The 15,387-nt window shown below is 42.6% G+C and overlaps 1 protein-coding gene across 1 annotated transcript in view; it reads left to right on the forward strand.

Moving 5' to 3' along the window:
• The first annotated feature begins 1,059 nt into the window (after positions 1-1,059).
• LOC140202294 (uncharacterized) overlaps positions 1,060-15,387 on the forward strand; it is a 29,945-nt gene continuing 15,617 nt past the window's right edge. Inside the window, exons 1-5 of the mRNA XM_072267190.1 lie at positions 1,060-1,120; positions 3,109-3,351; positions 3,602-3,748; positions 9,286-9,438; positions 14,091-14,219. Coding sequence (XP_072123291.1) covers positions 3,186-3,351; positions 3,602-3,748; positions 9,286-9,438; positions 14,091-14,219 — 595 coding nt within the window. The 5' untranslated portion in view covers positions 1,060-1,120; positions 3,109-3,185. The remainder of the gene's footprint in view (positions 1,121-3,108; positions 3,352-3,601; positions 3,749-9,285; positions 9,439-14,090; positions 14,220-15,387) is intronic.

Genomic DNA, 15,387 nt, shown 5'->3' on the forward strand with positions numbered 1-15,387 from the left:
GGCCATTTGGCCCATCAAGTCTGCTCTATTCATTTCATCATGGCTGATCCATTTTCCTCTCAGCTCCAATCTCCTTCTTTCTCCCCGTATTCCTTCATGCCCTGTCCAATCAAGAATCTATCAACCTCTCTGCCTTAAATATGCCCAATGACTTGGCCACCACAGCTGCCTGTACAATGAATTCCACAGACTCACCACTCTCTGGCTAAAGTTATTCCTCCTTCTCTTCATTCTAAATGGATATCCCTCTATTCTGAGTCTGCATCCTCTAGCCTTAGACTTCCCCATCATAGGAAACTTCCTCTCCACAACCAGTCTATCAAATGTTGAAAGGCCAGAAGACATCAAAGGCTCCTCGTATGACAAACCTTTCAATCTCAGAATCATTTTTGTGAACCTCCTTTGAACCCTTTCCAATGTCAGGACATCCTTTCTTAGACAGGGGCCCAAAACTGTACTCAATCTCCAAGTGAGGCTACACCAGTGCCTTATAAAACTTCAACATTATATCCTTGCTTTTATATTCTAGTCCTCTCGAAATGAATGCTAACATTACACTGCCTTCCTCACCACCGACTCCACCTGCAAATTAACCTTTAGGGAATCCTGCACAAGTACTCCCAAATCCCTTTGCACCTCAGATATTTGAATTTTCTCTCCACTTAGAAAATAGTCCGCACTTTTATTTCTTCGGCCAAAGTGCGTGACCATACATTTCCCAACACTGCCTTCCAACTGCCAATTCTTTGTCCATTTTCTGAATCTAAGTCCTTTTATAGCCTCTCTGCTTCCTCAAAACAATCTTCATACCAGCCACAAACTAGGCACAAATCCATCAATTCCATCATCCAAATCATTGACACATAACATAAAAAGTTGTCCCAACACAGATCCCGGTGGAATACCAGTAAACACCAGCAACCAGCCAGAAAAAACTCCCTGTATTCCCATTCTCTGTCTCTGTCTAATAAGCCAATGCTCTATCCATGCTCCTATCTTGCCTGTAATACCATGGGCTCTTGTTAAGCAGACTCATGACCAGGGGTTCCCTGTGTTCTGTTTGTGTACAAAGTGTCTCATGAAAATCAGGATCTTCGAGATGCCCTGCAGTGGGTCACAAGTAAATACACTGGTCTTCTGTCAGTCTGTGATTCCACCTAGTGAAACCTTACCCTAGAGTCCTCTTGTCTTTTGTTTCCTTTTCTGGACCGCTGCCTCTTGTGCCTCTCTAAGGCACAATAATTATTGTGCGTGACCCTGTGCATGTTTCCATTGTAGTGGAAGGCACATGCATTGTTTTACCAGGTCTTACCTCTACAAGAGGGGTCCCCAACCTTTTTCGTACTGCGGACCGGTTTCATATTGACAATATTCTTGCGGACCGGCTGACCGGTGGAGGCGGGGGGGGGGGGGGGGGGGTGGTGGTCGGCGGCGGTAGGGTTGCCGACGTACAAGAGTAGCAGTCAAATACGTTGGGTTTATCCCGAAAAAACTACAGTGACCATGAAACCTTGCGCGGGCACCGTTACGCATGCGTTTACGTTCCGATTTCTTAAAAATTGTTTTTGCCGATTCTGTTCGGCGGGTGGGGTGTTATTCACGACCGGAATATAGGTGATAAGTGGCTAATACACTCAATTTTGTTTCTGAAAGGGTTTATCTAACGGATTTAATATTAAACACAGCGCATATTTTCCTGGCATGAATATAGCAATAAGACAATTATCGGGGGAGGACAGGGGAGCTTGAAGTGTTGAACGAACTTCCAGTAGAAGTGGTAGAGGCAGGTTCGATATTATCATTTAAAGAAAAATTGGATGGGTATATGGACAGGAAAGGAATGGAGGCTTATGGGCTGAGTGCAGGTCGGTGGGACTAAGTGAGAGTAGCGTTCGGCACGGACTAGAAGGAGTGAGATCGCCTGTTTCCATGCCGTAATTGTTACATGGTTATATAAGTCACTTATAATAGCATCATAACATTTTAAGTAATGTTTGGATATCAAACACACTGCGCATATTTTCCTCTTATGAACATATAAAATCATTGCAACGCACCAATATCGCTGAATCAGTGGGAGCCCTGGACTTGTTTCCCTGCAACAAGACAGTCCTATGGAGGGGTGACGGGAGACAGCGATAGTCGAAGGGGGTTTCTTTGTCCAGTCTATTCCGCAATTTAGTTTTCGTTGCATTCATTGCAGAGATATGTTGGAAATGGAAGCAACATTTTCAGTGCTTTCCTGACTATCTCAGGATATTTAGCCTTGACTTTGATCCAGAATGCCGGCAGAGATGTTATGTCAAACTTACTTTTCAGCCTGCCGTCATTTGCAAGCTCGAGGAGTTGATCTCCTTCCCGCGCTGACATGGATGACGCGCGGGTAATGACCTCGCGTGTGTTCAAGCTCAACAGTGGGCGTGACAAGGAATGAGGAAAGTTGCAGCTGACTCCTATCGCCAAATCATATCGTTTCCTCGCGGCCCGGTAGCGCATGCTTTGCGGCCCGGTGGTTGAGGACCGCTGCTCTGTAATACACAGAAGTTTTCATTGTGATGGGAGATTGGTGCATAGCAAGCTCCCACAAACAGGAGAGAGACAATGAACTCGGAATCCTGTTACAAAATTCTGTGGGTCATGGTTGGATTCACTTGTCTCTGTCCAAAATGATGTTTGTTCATCTTTCTGTACCCCTGAGGAGAGCTGATTGTTGGGCTGAAAGTCCCAGAGGAGACAGAAGTGGGGGTGGGAAGACTGACTTGTACACAGACAGCATCACCGCTACACCACCCAGACAAAAACACACTCACACTCACACTCAAGGTGGGCACAACCCAGATGGAAGATGCTGAGCCCAGGGATGATGCACCCTGTGGGTTCCTGCAGTGGGTGGGACACACACCCCTCCCACAGCAGTACCTAAATCACTCTGTTACTCACACCCCTCCCACAGCAGTACCGAAATCACTCTGTTACACACACCCCTCCCACAGCAGTACCTAAATCACTCTGTTACACACACCCCTCCCACAGCAGTACCTAAATCACTCTGTTACTCACACCCCTCCCACAGCAGTACCTAAATCACTCTGTTACTCTGTGTTTCAGGAGGTGAGACAGTGCGGAAGGAAGACATTTGCTCTGTGATTCTGTTGCAGAAATCCGGAGATTTCAGAGTAAACAAGATGATGACTGATCCAGGGTTATTCCATGAGGGAACCAATGTTTTTCAGATATTTTGGACAGAAATGAGTGTCACGTGGACAAGTGCTGATGATTGCCACGCAGTGATTCAGACCGTCAGACAGACTCTCGTCGACAAGACAAAATCCAGAGGAGTGTTCTGGCCCGGTGGGTAAAACCTGCCTCTCCCCGTCCACATGTCAAGTTACACTGTAAACTTCCCATATGGAACGTGTGTGTCTGGGGTGGGAGTGACGGGAGTCTGTCAGAACTATATCCCAGTCAGTCAGTGACACACCGGGATGGGGGCATGGGAGGGAGGGAGTGTCAGAACAGAAAATCCCCATCAGTTCTCGGGTAAACTCAACGCCATCTCCCAGGTTACAGGTTTCTGATTGATGTGTGTGTTGTGCACTAGGGTCGAGCAAGGATCAGCAGGGCAGTGAGACTCTCTCATTGTGCAGTGCACCTACCTTGATGTGCAGTGAGCAACCAGATCTTTTGACGTCTTCAACCTGCACGCAAGAGAAGAGCGAAAAGAGCTCAGAGAAGCTTCAGTGTAACGGTGAGAAGCAAGGATTGGGACACGGCTCGTGGCGTATCAAGGGTGTAGGTGTATTGTGTTCCTCTTGTGTACAGAGCCTAGATGGTTTGGGAACCCGGGCTGATGAGAGAGATTGAAGTTCCAGTCAAGAGGAGAGGCAAACATACATTGTGTTCACAAACAGGAGTCCCGATGAAGGGTCTCAGTCTGAAGTATCGGCTGTACTCTTTTCCATTGATGCTGCCCGGCCTGCTGAGTTCCTCCATCATTTTGTATATGATACATTGTGTTTAATTTGGGAACAAGTTCATCTCTTGATGATTACAAAGATATAAAGGATGCACTTGAGATAAATCTGGAGGGCAAAGTGAGGGTATGAAATGGATCTGACAGACAAGATTAAGAAAAATTCTATAGCTCAGTTTCTAAAGCTCAGTAAAGATTAAAAGCATGGTTAGTCAGAGAGGAGTTCCTGTTGGGGATCAGCAGGCTGTCTGTAACTTGAGGGGACAGATAGGTTGAAATTATAAGAAATATTTCTTAATTGTTGCTGAACTGATTTACTGAAAATCGCAATTGCTCAAGAGATGAGGGAATCAGGGGAAGACAGATTGGGGGACATACATATTCCCAGGGAGAAGGTATTTGCAGCTTTACAGTACATTTCTAGTGGATAAATCCTAAGTGCTTCCTGGGACTCTGAGACGGAGCAAGTAGGGTGAAACTATAACAAATATTTCTCCTCAGTGTTTGCTGAACTGATTTACTGGAAGTCACAATTGCTCAAGAGGTGAGGGCAACAGGTGAAGACAGTTTGGGGGGAGAAGGTATTTGCAGCCTTACAGTGATTTCTAGTGGATAAATCCCCAGGGCCTTACTAAGTGCTTCCTGGGACTCCGTGGGAGGCTAGAGAGGAAACAGTGGAGGCTCTTAGGGGGATACTTGCTTCATCGTTTGTCACTGGGAAATGATGCCACAGAGGAATGGAATTAGGTCACTGTTGTTCCGTAGTTTTAAGAATGATGGAAAGGATAAACCAAGGAATGACAGACCAGTGAATTTGACTTCAGTTGTGGGGAAGTTAGTGATGGGCAATTGGAGAGATAGGATGTTCCAGTATTTGGGAAGACAGGGACTGATTAGGAGGAGTTTGCATGGTGTTAATGGAATTTGTTGAGTTGAACCTCTTTGGAGCTGTTTGTAGAATGACCAAAATTGTAGATGAGTTTCAGGCTGAAAATGTTGTCCATTTAGCAGAACCTACAAGAAGGCCTCGCATGGTAGGATGGTTTAGTAGGAAACGTTCCAGGAAATCATGGAGAGACAGTTCGGCAGATGCAAAAATATGAGAGATATACAAGCTTTGGTCAAGAAAAATATGGAAGGACATTGTTCAATTAGGTCAGGGGTCCCCAACCTTTTTCGCACTGCGGACCGGTTTCATATTGACAATATTCTTACGGACCGGCCGACCGGTGGTGGTGGTGGGGGGGGGGGGCTGGTGGTAGGGTTGTCAATGGACAAGAGTAGCAGTGCAGTCAAATATACTGGGTTTACCCCGAGAAAGACTACAATTACCATGAAGCCGTGCGCGGGCACCAGTGCGCATGCGTGTACGATTCCCACCATCCCCCCCCAATCGTTTTTGGCGATTCTCTTCGGAGGAGGAGGGGGTGGGGGGGTGTTAATCACTACCGCAATATTGGTGATAAGTGGCTAATGCACTCAATTTCCTTTCTAAAAGGGTTTTTCTAACGAATTTAATATTAAACACACAGCGCATATTTTCCTCGCATGAATATAGTGATAAGTCAATTATCAGGGGAGGACAGGGAAGCTTGAAGTAAGTGTTGAATGAACTTCCAATAGAAGTGGTAGAGGCAGGTTCGATACTATCATTTAAAGAAAAAATGGATAGGTATATGGACAGGAATGAAATACAGGGTTATGGGCTGAGTGCAGGTCGGTGGGACTAGGTGAGAGTAGCTTTCGGCACGGACTAGAAGGGGAGAGATGGCCTGTTTCCATGCTGTAATTGTTATATGGTTATATAAGTCAATAGCATCATAACATTTTAAGGAACGTTTGGATATTAAACACGCAGTACATATTTTCCCCATATGAACATATAAAATCATTGCAACACACCAATATCACTGAATCAGTGGGAGCCCTGGGCTTGTTTTCCTTGACGGTCCTATCGAGGAGTGATGGGAGACAGTGATAGTCGAACGGGGTTCCTTATGTCTATTCTACTCCGCAATTTAGTTTTCGTTGCATTCATTGCAGAGATGTGTTGGAAATGGAAGCAACGTTTTCAGTGCTTCCGTGGCTATCTCAGGATATTCAGCCTTGACTTTGATCCAGAATGCCGGCAGAGATGTTATGTCAAACATACTTTCCAGCCCGCCGTCATTTGCAAGCTCGAGGAGTTGATCTCCTTCCTGCGCTGAAATGGATGACGCGCGGGTCATGACCACGCATGCGTTATGGCTCAACAGTGGCCGTGACAGGGAGTGAGGAAAGGTGCAGCTGACTCATATCGCCAAATCATATCGCTTCCTCGCGGCCTGGTAGTGTACGATTTGCGGCCCGGTACCGGTTCACGGCCCGGTGGTTGGGGACCACTGAATTAGGTCATGTGCCAGTGAATGCTTTAATGCCAAATGACTAAGAAAACAATCGGGAGTGAAATCATGAGGGCAAAGGAAGAGGGTGTGAGATGGATCTGGCAGAAAAGGTAAAGGGAAATCCCAAGAAATTTAGTCATAGTCGTAGACATAGTCATACTATATTGATCCCGAGGGAAATTGATTTTCGTTACAGTTGCCCCAACCAAGAGTAGAGTATAAATATAGCAATATAAAACCATAAATAATTAAATAGTAATATGTAAATTATGCCAGGAAGTAAGTCCAGGACCGGCCTATTGGCTCAGGGTGTCTGACCCTCCAAGGGAAGAGTTGTAAAGTTTGATGGCCACAGGCAGGAATGACTTCCTATGACGCTCTGTGTTGCATCTCAGTGGACTGAGTCTCTGGCTGAATGTACTCCTGTGCCCAACCAATACATTATGTAGTGGATGGGAGACATTGTCCAGGATGGCATGCAACTTGTACAGCATCCTCTTTTCAGATACCACCGTCAGAGAGTCCAGTTCCATCCCCACAACAACACTGGCCTTATGAATGAGTTTGTTGATTCTGTTGGTGTCTGCTACCCTCAGCCTGCTGCCCCAGCACAAAACAGCAAACATGATAGCACTGGCCACCACAGACTCGTAGAACATCCTCAGCATCGTCCGACAGATGTTAAATGACCTCAGTCTCCTCAGGAAATAGAGACGGCTCTGACCTTTCTTGTAGACAGCCTCAATGTTCTTTGACCAGTCCAGTTTATTGTCAATTCGTATCCCCAGGTATTTGTAATCCTCCACCATGTCCACACTGACCCCCTGGATGGAAACAGGGATCACCGGTGCCTTAGCTCTCCTCAGGTCTACCACCAGCTCCTTAGTCCTTTTCACATTAAGCTGCAGATTATTCAGCTCAAATCATGTGACAAAGTTTCCTACCGTAGCCCTGTACTCAGCCTCATCTCCCTTTCAGTCATATCGTGAGTAAAAGGGTGGTTACTAAGTGAGTAGATCACTTCAGACATTAGCAGGGTTACTTATGTGTTGACCTGCACGACATGAGTGAGATTCTTAATGAATATATCCCCTTTTTCACTGAGGAGATAATCCTGATTACTTAAGAGAATTAAGTAAAGATGTTTTGGAGACTGGTCGTATTTCCAGAACGGGTGATATTTGCAACCTTGCGGTGTATTGGTGGATAAATCCCCACTGACAGAGCAAGTGCTTCCTTGAAATTTGTGGGTGGTGAGAGGAGGAATTGTGGAGTCTCTTGATGAGATTATTGACTCATCGTTTGCCACCAGAGAAGTTGCAGAAGACTAAAAAGAAGCTCATGTTTGGTAGTTTGAGAAGAGCAGGAAGTTCATGCCAGGGAATGACACACCAGTCAGTGTGAAATCAGAAGAGGGGAAGTGGACGGAGTCAGATTAAATAGAGTCAGCACGGCTTTCTGCATGAAAAGCCCTGCTTATTGAACAGTACTGAAGCTATTTGAAGAGATGACTGAAGTGGCAGATATGGACAGGGCAGTGGACGTTGTCTACTTGTAGTTGAGCAAGGCCCTTAACCAGGTCCTGCAAGGTAGGGTAATCTGGATGGTTAGGAATCTAGTGAAGATTGCTGGATTCACAATTGGTTTGGAGGATGAAAGCAGAGGGAGGTGGTTGAAGGTTGTGTTTCGGAATGGAGGCTGCTGATGAGCTGTGTTCTGCAGGGATCAGTGTTGGGTTTCTTTCATTACTATTTTGAGAAATGATTCGAATGCCAGTGCACAAGGCTTTATCAGTGTATCTGTGGATGACGAAAAATTAAAGGGTGCTATTTATAATGAAGAAGTATGTTGTGGAATACAGAATAGAGAAGTAAATAAAATTATCGGGGCAAGATAAGGTGCATAGTAACAGTCTTTTCTCCAGGACAGAAGAGTCCACAATTAGAGTCCCTGGGTTCAGGGTGTGGGGGAAAGAGTTTAAAGGGACAGTGGAGAGTATGTGAAACTATTATAGTTATTATTCTAATATGTATTTATTGAGTATGCCAGCAAGGAAATGAATCTCGGGGGTGTATATGGTGATATATATGTACTTTGCTAATATCTGTACTTTGGTCTTTGGTCTTTTCCACAGGGGAGGTGGTTGAGGCAGGTACAAGAGTATCCGTTCAGAAGCACTGGGATAGGTACATGGAGGGAGTGGGACTTGGAGAGATACAGCTGTAATGCAGACAATGTGGACAATCTGGATGGGCACCATGGCCAGTGAGGAGTGGTTGGGCCAAAGGGCCTGTATCCTGCTGTATTGTCCGATGTCTCGATGGGCTGAAGGGCCTCCACAGGGCACATCCTGCAGTCTCCTAGTGACAGGTCGCTGTAGGTTGGACTTTGCTCTGTATCTGTGAACCCGATGCTTCCAGGGATGGTATTCTGTATGTTGTGAGAGTCAGAGTGCTGACTGTCTCACCCAGGTCAATACCTCACCCTGTCGGTGTGTCTGTTTCCCCTTCCCCTCCGTTCCCTACACACATCCCACTCTCTGAGCCCAAATGGACCCTACAGCACTTCCATTCTCTGTGACCCTCAGCAACGCCTACAACACTCCAGTATCTGTGACCCCTCCCCATCTCTCTGACCCACTCTGAAACCTACACTCCTTGTCATCTCTGCGGTCTCCACTGTCTCCAACACTCCTCCCCGCCTCTGTAAACTACCCCACTTAACCTGCTGCTTTCACATCCCTTGAGAACTCACATTTGCTGACAGATTGACAATGAAACAGAGCCCATTCCCACGCTGATGGGTGCCCGTCTCTGAGCTCGGAGGAACATTAAATCTACCCCCTTCCCTTTTGTTACTAGGAATCACCTTGAGTGAAATGTGCTGATGTGAGGCAGACTGAGTGAGCACAGGTTCTGTGTTTTACAGTGCAATGTTACGGTCGAGGTGACGTCCATGAGAAGATTGTGAAGAAGCTGAATATCAACCAGTGTGAAGGGCCAAGGATTCCCTGTGTCCTGTTTGTCTACAAAGTGTCTCGTGAAATTCAGGATTTTCAAACTGATTTGCAGTGGGTCACAGGTAGATACTCTCGTCCTCTCCACAGGTGAATGTCATGAAGTCAGTTTGCTTCCCTTGTATCCCGTTCCCCTTAGAGACTTCTGCTGACTACTGGCTCTTCCCTTCCTCTGAGGTACAATAATTATGACTGTGTGTCATCCTGGAATTTGGTTCACAGTAGGAGAGTGGCACTGCATTGATGTCGCACTTTCCTTATCCTTGTCATGTCCTGTGCTGCCCTGCCACCAAAGCTCACAGTAGTTATCATTGTAATGGGGATGTATAATGGTGCACAGCAAGCTCTCACAAACAGCTGTGAGGTAATGGACTGTGGATCCCGATGTAACATTGTCCAGGGTATGGGTCGGTTCCCTTCCCCTTCGTGTAATGGTGTTTGGAACCTTCTGTGCCCGATTGGGGAGAGCATTCCTGGGATGAAAGTCCCAGTGGAAAAATGATGCTACTGTCAGTGCTGTACCTCCTTTGGGGAGGTGAGTGCCAGTTCTGGGATGGGAGGGCTGAATTGTACATAGTCAGCATTGTTACGTACCCCGTAACTGGGTTGCCAAACCAGCAGAAATGGATCACTCGGTTGGAGTCTGGATTACTGGAACTAAGAAAGTTTTATTAAAGAAACAAGCAACACAGTAATCGAAAGGATAATAAATGCAACAGTTCAGCAATGATAAACACACATGTGCACAGAATTAAGATAACAGCATCAATCAAGCTCTATCGTTGTCTAGGGGTAAATGACCAATTTCAAAGTGACACAAAAGTCCAGTTCGATTTAATAGTTCAGTTCGCAGTAATCGTTGCCAGGGCGATGGACAATGTGGGGGGAAGGAGAGAGAGAACAAGAGCGACTGATCATTCAGAAACGGCTTCCACTCACAGACCAGCGATATTGCTCACAGGCAGTTTTCGGGCGGGTCCTTTGTGATGTCACCTGAGGACACCGACTGTGACCCCTCCTCCAGATGCGGTTGATCCTCTGCAGTGAACCCGGCACCCAAGCGAGGGTGGATACACACCGGGTTTCCGCTGATCGTACCTTTCCACCCTATGCGTTTAAGGCTGATCCCCCGATCAGCCTTCCAAGAGCTTCCCACCGACTTGTGAGAGGCGCACCGCTTCCAGGGTCTTGTTACCTCGGGTGTCGTGTGTGTGTGTGCTGCCTTAGCGAACCTGTCCCTTTTTATCCCTCTGCTGGGGTATCGCCTGTCCTTCACTTCAAACAGTTCAGGGTTCAAAGGGGGAGCCGCTCCAGACAGCTCTCTCTCCCATCCCTTCATTACACATCTCCTGATCGCCTGTCCATCACTTCAAACAGTTCAGGGTTCAAAGGGGGGAGCCGTTCTAGACAGCTCTCTCTTCCGTCCCTTCATTACACATCTCCAGATGCTGCTTCATTGTTCCTTATCTCTCCTTCCCCTGAGGACAGGTGGCAGACCAACTGCTGATCTCACAGGACAGCTAACATCTATGTGTATTCTCGTCACAGCATCAACTGGACACACACAGGGCAGGAAGGTGTGCACAGCCCCAGGTGGAAGGTGTTAAGCTCAAAACTGATGTGCCCAGTGGGTGGGACACGACGCATCCCACAGCAGCACCCAGACACCCCGTTACTCTGTGTTGCAGGAGGCGGAAGAGCGTGAAAGGAAGACATTTGTGCCATGATTCTGTTGCAGAAATCCCTGGATGTGGGAGAGGGGAAGATAAGGACCTGTCCAGGGTTATTCCATGAAGGAACAGCAGTTCATCGAGTACTTTGGAGAGAAACCAGTAAAATTCTTAAAAGGTGGAAATCTGACTGTCAGTATCCAAATACGATTTGGGCCATCAGACGGAGTCTCAGGACTCTGCCTTCCACCTGTGGACGTGAAAGACACAGTTTCTTTCTGTCTGACTTTAATTTCTCCCTTTCCCAATTCAAAGTTTGAAATTTTAACTTTATTCAGTTGGATTTTGTAGAGTGACAGTTAAAATGCTGTCTAACTTAAGAAGCACCAAAAGAAATCCTGAAGCAGGCATTGATAAGCCTAAAAAAGCTGTCGAGACTTCAGAGGAGCCACCCTGGGTAAATAGATTAGAGTCTCAAATCAGCTATATCGTTGCTGAATTAACTAAAAGATTTCTCCCTTTGGAGGAAAAAAATTGACTCTTTGAGCCTTGATTTTAAAGAGGTGAGTCGAAATGCGGCTGATACTTTTTCTTGTCTGGAAAAGGCTCAACAACGGATCGTGGATTTGGAGGCTCGCTCTTGTTGGAACAAAATGGCACATAGAGTTGGTGCTTTAAAATCCCCGGCTCAAAGTACAAGTAGGCATGTCGTTGTGCGCTTTCTTCGTTTTAGAGACAAAGACCGTATTATTAAGCTTGCAAGAAAACAAAGGTTGTTCAAATTTCAAAGCTCTGAGATTCATTTCATCCAAGATTTTCCACGTGAAATTGTTCAGAAAAGTTTTGGATTCGTTGCTGTAATGCATACAGCTTATCAAAGACAGTTGCATCCATCTCTTCAATACTCAGCTAAATTAAGGCTTTTCGTCAAAAATTCTGGGGTTTGTATTTTTGAGGATCAGCTGATACATTGTGTTTTATTAATTCTCTCCCTGACGAGTCTGAAGTTTAGATGATTTACAATTGTATGATTGTCTCCCGACGTAAGGAGTGATGAGGTCAGAAGATTTGATGGGTATAGAAAGTCTTTGCCTTAAAATTTACTTTTGTCTCTGAAATAGACTGGTTTGGATGGTTTTAACTTCAGAAGACATAACGCAGGAACTGTCGGAAGACTAGATAACTTTGAACCATCTAGAATTTCTTTCTATTTGCAGCATTTAAATGAACTAATTGCTTTTTTGCTTTGTATGCTTTTGCTAAGAACTTGTAAGTAATTATTCGGGTTTCTTTATGTTTTAAAGATAGATGTAATAATTGAAAGATGGTGATTATTTTTATCCTGAGCAAATATTTCAAGAATTTTTTTTGGACATGTTGTTTTCTTTCCTTACCTAATATTATGATGGCTATCTTCAAAACTGTAGGTCGTTTCTAATAATTGTTCTTTTCAACGCAATTGTAATGAGCTGTATGTCGACTGTAATGAGTTGTGTATCCGGAAGAGGGAGACAGAGATCACTCTTTCCATTTTTACCTTTTATTTAGGCAGGTGGAGTTTATAATTGCTTCTTATGCATTCTTTGGGGCTTGCATCGATTGATATCGACTTACTTCCGGGCTTTGTAGATTGGGTGTCTTTTTTCTTTTTTCTTTTCTTATTTTTTATCCACATTATGGAATTCCGGAACGTATGCAAATTATTAATATTGTTTATCTCCACCATTCTCGACTACCTTATCCTGACATGCGTCAAACTACTTTCTTTAGATATAAAGTCTCATGATGATATTTAAACAGTTAAATGTTTTAAGTTGGAATGTCCGTGGTTGGAATCATTCTATTAAGCGTAAGAAACCATTTAAAACTATTAATCGATTCCAACTTGATATAATTTTTGCACAAGAGACGCAAATCAGGTTATGTGATAAAAAATCGCTTTTTTAAATTTTGGAAGGGTCCTCAGTTTCATGCAAATTCTCAAAGTAAAATTAGATTTGTTTCCATTTTTATTGATTCCAATATTCCTTTTAATCAGGGGGATATTATATCTGATATCAATGGTAGATTTGTGATTGTTAAGGGAACAATTTACAACAGGAAAGTAGTTTTGGTTAATATATATGGACCAAATGCTGATGACCCCTCATTCTTTAAAGATGTTTTTGCTCTATTACCTGATCTAAATGAATATATGTTATTAATGGGTGGTGATTTTAGTATTTGTTTAAATCCTTCAATAGATAAGTCATCATCCAAACATCAACTTCCTAATCGCTCTACATCACTTATTAATTCCTTGTTAATTGATTATGACTTAATTGAAATTTGGAAACATATGTATCCTAGTGATAGAGCATATTCCTTTTTCTCACACGTTCATAATAAATATTCGAGAATTGACTTCTATTTAATATTCAGAAATGTGAATATGATGCAATTGTTATTTCTGATCACGCTCCCTTAAACCTAATATTTGATTTGAAAGATGTTGCTTCTACAAGACTACCTTGGCGTTTTCCAGAACATATGTTACAAAGCTCAGAATTTATTGAGTTTATTGAAACTCAGATAAAAGAGTTTTTTTCTCTTTAATAATACAGGAAATGTCTCAAAGTTAGTAATTTGGGATACATTAAAAGCTTATTTACGTGGTCAGATTATTTTGTATTTAGCTAAACTGAAGAAACAGACAAGAATGGAATTAGATAAAATTTCTGAACAAATTAAAGATTTAGGTAACATCAATGGAACCTCTCCAAATGTTGATTTGTTTAAAAGAAGAGTGGAATTACAATCACAATATAATTTATTATTAACTTATTCTATTGAAGGATATTTGCTAAAATTGAAAAGTCAGTTTTGTATTTTTTGGGGATAAAAATAATAGGCTCTTAGCTTCCCAATTAAGGGCAGCTAGAGCTAAAAGACAAATTTTAAAGATTCGTAAAGATAATGGGGAAATAGTAAGTAATCATGAAGACATGAGATTAGTAGCATTTTTCAAGATTTTTATTCTGATCCTTATAAATCTCACTTTCCTGCAGATTCCTCCAAAATGAAGGCTTTTTTAAATAAGATTAAATTTCCTCAAATTACTGTTGAAGATCAACAGATCCTTGATGCTCCAGTTACTGAACATGAAATTCAGAAAGCTGTGTTGTCAATGCAATCAGGTAAAGCACCAGGACTTGATGGTTATTCAGTAGGATTTTACAAAATATTTGAAAAATTACTTTCATCATATCTTTTGGAAATATTTCATGAATCTTTTGAGAAGGGTAATTTACCTCCTTTTTATGAAGCTTCTGTTTCCTTAATCCTTAAGAAAGATAAAGATCCTAGCTGAATGTTCATCATATAGACCTATTTCGCTATTAAATGTGGATGCATAAATTCTTTTTCAGATAATGGTTAACCGTTTGGGAAATATTTTAACTAAAATCATCTCTATGGATCAAACAGGCCTTATTAAAGGCCGTTACTCTTTCTCCAATGTTTGGAGAATGATGAACATTATATACTCATCACTATATGTTACTTCTCTTGACGCAGAAAAGGCATTTTATGGAGTTGAATGGACATATCTGTTTAATGTATTAGAAAAATTTGGCTTTGGTAATAACTTTAATAATCCTATTGGTACTGTTATTACTAATAATTTCAGGTCTCCTTTTTTTCACTCTCACGAGGTAAGAGACAGGGATGTCCATTAAGTCCTTTATTATTTAATCTTATACTGGAGCCTTTGGCTATAATACTCCGTGAAGCTAAAAATATTCATGGTATCTCTATAAATGGGACCACACATAAGAGTTTTCTTTACACAGATGATCTTTTGGTTTATATTTGGAACCCTGAAGAATCTATTCATAATCTTTTGGAAATATTAAGTGGTTTTGGAAAATTTTCAGGATATAAACTTAAATAAAAGTGAATTGTTCCCTTTTAATGCTCCTGTTTTTATATATAACAATATTCCATTCAGAGTTGTGAATTCTTTTAAATATTTAGGTATTATCATTACTAAAATATATAAAGATCTTTATAAAGCTAATGTAGTTCCTTTAATGGACTCTATGAAACAATTATTTTGTAGATGGATCCCACTTACACTTTCTTCAATAGGTCATATTCATGCTGTGAAAATGATGATTTTACCTAGATTTTTATATATTTTTCAAAATATACCTATCTTTTTAGCTAAAAAAAATTTTGATCAAATTCTATTATTTCATCCTTTATTTGGAATGATAAAAAAACAAGAATTAATAATCATTTACAAAAATCTTAAGAAGATGGTGGACTTTCACTACCTAATTTAAGATTGTATTACTGGGCTGT

The sequence above is a fragment of the Mobula birostris genome, chromosome 8, assembly GCF_030028105.1.
Source record: "Mobula birostris isolate sMobBir1 chromosome 8, sMobBir1.hap1, whole genome shotgun sequence".
NCBI lineage: Eukaryota > Metazoa > Chordata > Chondrichthyes > Myliobatiformes > Myliobatidae > Mobula > Mobula birostris.